This window comes from Sinocyclocheilus grahami, unplaced genomic scaffold, assembly GCF_001515645.1.
Source record: "Sinocyclocheilus grahami isolate Dianchi unplaced genomic scaffold, SAMN03320097.WGS_v1.1 scaffold65.1, whole genome shotgun sequence".
NCBI classification, from domain to species: domain Eukaryota; kingdom Metazoa; phylum Chordata; class Actinopteri; order Cypriniformes; family Cyprinidae; genus Sinocyclocheilus; species Sinocyclocheilus grahami.
The window spans coordinates 1867578-1873818 of NW_015505244.1; the positions used below are offsets into that span (position 1 = coordinate 1867578).

Sequence of the window (6241 nt, forward strand, 5' to 3'; positions counted from 1 at the left end):
GCACAATGCAACGCAACGCGTAAAAAGACAGTATAAGTCATTATAATCAGTAATTATGTCCCCACTGGATGCAACAAATGCCTCGTTTGTAATGGGTTTTAATGTTGTCTCGTCGCTCCGGCCTGACAGGGCATCAACAGTATGTGAGGGGCGTAACATTTCCGTCTCACGCTTGAGGTATTCAGCCAATCACAACGCACTGGATAGCTGGCCAATCACAGCACACCTCGCTTTTTCAGACCGATGAGCTTTGTAAAAACGACACGTTTCAAAAAGGCAGGGCATAGAGGAGAAACAATGAAACATACAGTATGTGGAAAAGAATGTGTTTTTTTAAACTTTAAACCGCATAAACATTTCATTACACCAAATACACAAAATAATGTTCTTTTTAGCAGCATCATATGACCTCTTTAAATCCAGAGAAATAAGCAATTTTAGCTAGTGACACGGACCGTGTCTATAGTGTCATTGTGTCGCCTGCCAATGACGTCATACACCCTCGATTTCCGGTGTTGTTTTGTAGAAAGCATGGAAACACCAAAGACGCTTTAATATGCTATGCATTTTATTAGACAGGTGACGACCGCACAGTAGCATTATAACAGAACGTTCAAATGTATCTAGTATGATAAAACAGCGCTGCTTACTTCCGCTGCTTTCTGGAAGGAGCGGAAGCGGTCGACTGTGGCATAATAAAAGCTCCGCTGCTTTCGAGCCGTGTGTCGTGCTCGTTCAGCGGCCTCGTTTTGCTTCGAGGGCTTTCCACCTCACTCTGCTTCGTACTACAACGTTAATAAATCTTTCATACATTAGCTCATCCATGAACATGATTTCTGCCCAAGTCCCATCGGATTGCTTCGGCTGTGGGGATGAAGACAACAACTCCCATGATTCCACACTCAGTCAGGGTCATCTAACTATGCCTTTGTTTCTTTTGAATGCGCGCCCTCTAGTGGCAAAACAATTACATATTGTGCCTTTAAAGGGGTCATATGATGAGATTTCAATTTCTCCTTTCTCTTTGAAGTGTTACAAGCTCTTGGTGCATAAAGAAGATCTGTAAAGTTGCAAAGACTAAAGTCTCAAATCCAAAGAGATATTCTTTATAAAAGTTAAGAGTCAACCACGCTTACCTAAAACGGCTCGTTCTAACACGCCCCCACATGTCTACATCACTATATGGGAAGATTTGCATAACGCCGCCCAAATGTTCACACAAAGCAAGAAGGCGTAACTTTTATTCTCGCTGTAGTATTGATTTTTTGCTGCCGCCACCGCCATGTTGTGAAGGCACTGTGTGTTTAGTTGTGAAAGCGAAACTACTTTGTTTGGTCTTCCAAAAGAGGACGATATCCGCTTTGTCATGCCTGGAGCTGATCCGTGCTGTTTGCTGAGGAAATACATCGACTTCGCGCTGTGGATCCCCGGATCGGCTTTCACCGTGGATGAAGCGGAGTCCAGCCCGGGGTCGTCACATGTGGTTGCCGCAAGCCCGCCTGCCGCACCATTCTCAAGGCCGCCGGCCGCCGCTCACTCTAGCCCGCCGTGTGACGCTGTGTTTCATTGTGAAAGCGAAACTACTTTGTTTGGTCTTCCAAAAGAGGACACGACTAGAAATCAGTGGTTAAGTTGTATTTACAACACTGTTCCAGAACACTTCAACCCAAATATTCAGATGTGTGCGGCACATTTTATGGAGGACTGTTTCCTGATCCTGGGAGAGTAGACTACATTGCCGGCTGTTCTGACTCGCAGACTGCAAGTAAATTTTTTATATTTAAAGAATTTGCCACTGATAATTTAAACGCAAGTTTTGAGCAGTATAGAGTAGGGCTTGTCGTTTGTCATTTGTCATTTCTCAAATGCAGACATGGTTTTATGTTCACGCAGCGCCATGCAAGTATAAAAAGACAGTATAAGTCATTTTAATCTGTAATTATGTCCCCACTGGATGCAACAAATGCCTCGTATATAATGGGTTTTCATGTTTTTGAATCGTGGCTCCGGCCTGACAGGGCATCATCACAGTATGGTGAGGGGCGTAACATTTCTGTCACACGCTTGAGGTATTAGGCCAATCACAACGCACTGGATAGCTGGCCAATCACAGCACACCTCGCTTTTTCAGACCGATGAGCTTTGTAAAAATCGACGCGTTTCAGAAATGCGGGGCATAGAGGAGAAACAATAATGTACAGTATGTGTAAAATAATCTGTTTTTTGAACCTTAAACCACAAACATTTCATTACACCAAATAAATGTTCTTTTTAGCAACATCATATGACCCCTTTAAGGGCGAGCTGCGGATATGAATAAAGGCAAATACGGAGTTGGGTTTTTTCAACAGAAGAAAAAAAAGCTCTCGTTTATTTGTGAGTTTAATTAACTCAGTCTCTCCATAAAACTCTTTAAGAAGCACCTCGCCACCCCAAACAACGAACCAACCCCCTTCTCGTCTTCTCGGAGCTCTCCCTAGTCCTGCAAGCTTTGCTCGCTCCAACACCCCCCACATCACTATAGCAACCAGTGGGATAGTAACGCATACACAATACCCCCCCCCCCCCCCCCCTGTAAAAGTGCTGACAAACTTCTGAACGCACATTTTTAATTCATTTGACATGTATATTCTCATACTCTCTCTAAATAAACGCTACAATAATTTGTTATTTACACGCCGAATCTTACCTTTATCATACTTCTTAAGTGGAGTCTTGGCCCGGTGTCACAACACTTGTGCGGCTTCGATCGACTCCTCAGCCGCGACTAACTCCTCCGACAGTCCAATGTCCGACGAATTACGCATATTAACTTAGCGGAGATCGTTAAACAGCCTGATGGTGAATGCGAAAGTACATAGTGAACAAACAGCCAGCCGATCTTTTCGTCTGAAGCGTGTATTCACAAGAACAAACAACCCGTAGTCACAGATCTATCGAGACGGAAAACTTTCCATGAACTGTGTAGCTCAAGCACTCCCTCAGGCGATTTAACGGCGCATGAACGAAATTAACCGGGCACGAGACAGATTTGCGGCTCAGAACGGCTTCAGTTAAAAGTTGAAAGTTGGTTCGCTGCGGTGGAAATGCTCAGCCGGAGAACCATGACTCCAGGCAGCGTCGCGACGGTATTGGACAGCATCAGTGCACTTGTTGCGCGCTGATTGCTTCGGGGCGGAGAAACAAGTCGACTGTGATATGCTGTTGATAGTCTGCCCGCGGGACGCGCCAGCATTATGACTGCTATATAAATATGGTGATATCACAGTATTTTTGCTTTAACATTTAGAAAACATTTCCCTCAAGATATGCCTTGAATCTTGACTATCACCAGCAGTTCAGCAGCACAGACGTGTTTCAGCCCTCAAAACGACTGTATTATGCTTTTCAGTCATTCTTGAGACATGGGACAAAACAGGTCCAGCAAGGGTAACTGCTATTAGGTTTAAAAATACAAATATTTTCAATTTTAAATGTCATGAGGGATTAATAATAGAATGTATTTAACACAATTATCACCTTCAATTAAATTTTCTCATTATTATACCAAATCTATGTTTCTTAATGTCCTCTCACTACATCTAAAACAGTGTGTCCACAGAGAAGGGTTCAATCATTCATATGCAATAAAATGGATTAAAAAAAATTTTAATGATGAAAAAGAGCTTGTTTTATCAAAAGCAACACTTAATAATATCTGCTATCAAAGCAAGGTTGTTTTTTAATGACACATGCATGTTTAATACGATTTTAGAGTTGCGTCCCCACTTTTTGTCAACACGGTCAGACATTCAATAAAATGTAATAAAATCAGGGAATATCAGGGGCAGCTGTCACTCTAAAGGACCCCCTTGCCACAGTTCACCTCTGCAGAGTACAGCAGTGTCAGACAGGCTCTGCTAAGTTTTATAGTTTTAGAATTAAATCCTAATGTTAATATTTCCTGTGTCACAGCCATGATATGTCAACACCATCTTCCAATTTCTGAGGAAATTATTTGAAATATTTAGATAATTTTATTCTCCTGAAGCAGGTTCTATTAGCATCTAGCATCAACAGAAAAAAATAAAATGGCTACTACATGAACTCCATTGGTTTTGTGAAAGAAATGCCAAATTTGTCAACACCGTCAGATGTCACCACCATAAGATTTTGTGTTCCAATGATATCAAAATACTTCAATGTGACTCTTGAATAAAAGCTTTATAAACAATAACATACTCACTGATTGTTGTGTTTGTTTTAATACAGTAATTGACTGATTCAATGTATTTGATAGTTAAAATGACTACAAATTCAAGTTTTCGTCAACTCCGTCAGTTCTGTCACCTCCGTCAGTTGAATATTTTGATAATATTTCATTATGATATTTTATATTTGTTGTGGAATTATTGGTCACATGTGAAAGTGTAATCTGTCTGCTAACACAAGAATGTGTTTTGAAATGTTAAAAACATCTTGAATGCTGTTAAAGATAAAGTTGAAATTATATTACACAGTCCAAGTTAAAACAAAAAGCACATTTTGTTAAAAAAGAGAAAAGTTGGGAGGTTGTATCAAAGCATAGCTCAGTAGCTTAGTACATATAAGATACCTAAATGTAGTTTCATTTGTCTAAGTACAAGGTTTTATTTTTTCAATTTTGCACCCTGTTTTGTCCCACTTCTCTTCTGTTCTGTCCTGCCCAATAAATGTGAATAAATTCTAAAGAAAATGTTAGTGCTGCTACTTGTCTGTGCAAAACTTGCTAGGGTGGATCCCAATGTGTTGCTTTGCAGTTGCTAAATTTAGTGTTTTTAGCTCAGTGTTTACTAGTTCTTGCTTCTTGGCCCCATTATGGCTTCCATTGTACATCCGAGATTATATTAGGCAAGCTTAATTTCTTTAACACAGTGTGGGATGAGCACAAATTTTAGCCAAAGGGTGTATTCAAATTTTCCAAGTATGACCCTGTAAATTACATTTAAACATTTGACAGATGCTTATCCAAATTTATCCCCTTGGAAATTGCTACCAGGTATATCTCAATTCAATATCTCCATGAATTGTAAATGGACCATTCTTATTTTTTTATGGAATATTGCAGTGTTTATTATAAATGGCGTATCTGTATCATTATAATTTTTTAATTCATGCCCTCTTTAATCCAAACATTTTTATTTAAAAATATTAACTTAATCTCATCCTTGCAACCTCTCTCTCTCTCTCTTTTTTTTAGGGGTTCAAGCATGGTGAATCCCTGTTGTAATAGTTAGAATGACCAAGGATCTCCACCTAAAACTGATCGAGGCAGTTGTAGAGACTTGAAACTTGGAGGGATGGTATAGTCTGTCTACAACAGGGGTCACTAAACTCGGTCCTGGAGAGCCGGTGTCCTGCAGAGTTTTGCTCCAACCCTGATCAACAACACCTGAACCAGCTAATCAAGGTCTTACTTGGTATATTTTAAACTTCCAGGCAGGTGTGTTGAGGAAAGTTGTAGCTAAACTCTGCAGGACTTGCCCCTAGAACTACTGCTGTCAATCAAATCATTTGTTAAATAATTGAGAATATGTAAAAAACCTACTTTTGCAAACTGGTCCTAGGTTTTTCGCTAAATCTCACAAAAAAACAAAAAAACACTACAGTACAATTCTCTGGACTCTCTAGGTCAATAATTATCAAAAAAATTTAACTTTACCCTTTGGGTAGCTATAACAGGGTCGTTTAGAAAAGGGACGTGTCCAAATTTACCCCAAAACATATAAATCCTAAACGAAAACTCAAACCGTCACAAAATTAGGTGAGCACATGCAACAGGTGATTCTAAACAAGCATGCAAAATTTTACCGAGATTGGACCATTTTTAGCATAGCTTTAAGCTTCACATAGCTTTAAGTATTCTATGATCTTTGGCTAAAGTCAGACCACTCTGTTTGCTTTAAATTTTGTAATTGTACAAAAGTATCTAATCTAATTTAAATAAAAAAAGATCATGCTCATGCTACATGTATGTAGCATCTTTGTTTGGACTGTGAATAAAATACAGTAATAGAGCAAATAAACAGCTTGTTCATGTACTTTTAAAAAACAAATCAGTAATCGGTATCAGAATCAGCGCATTTGCTGACAATCAGAATCGTCCATGAAAAATCATGATCGGTACATCTCTAGTTTTTGTAGATAGCCTACTGGTTCGTTTCCTCAAACAATCATAAATTTGACTGACTATTAACAGCAAGATCAAGAGCGAGTGAGCACA

General features: G+C 39.6%; 1 protein-coding gene across 1 annotated transcript in view; it reads right to left on the reverse strand.

The window, feature by feature from the left end:
• Nucleotides 1–3154, reverse strand: part of LOC107585005 (uncharacterized) — a 22716-nt gene extending 19562 nt beyond the window's left edge. The window contains exon 1 of the mRNA XM_016271807.1: nt 2690–3154. Within this exon, the coding sequence (XP_016127293.1) occupies nt 2690–2698 (9 nt within the window). The 5' untranslated portion in view covers nt 2699–3154. The remainder of the gene's footprint in view (nt 1–2689) is intronic.
• Nucleotides 3155–6241: the final 3087 nt, after the last annotated feature.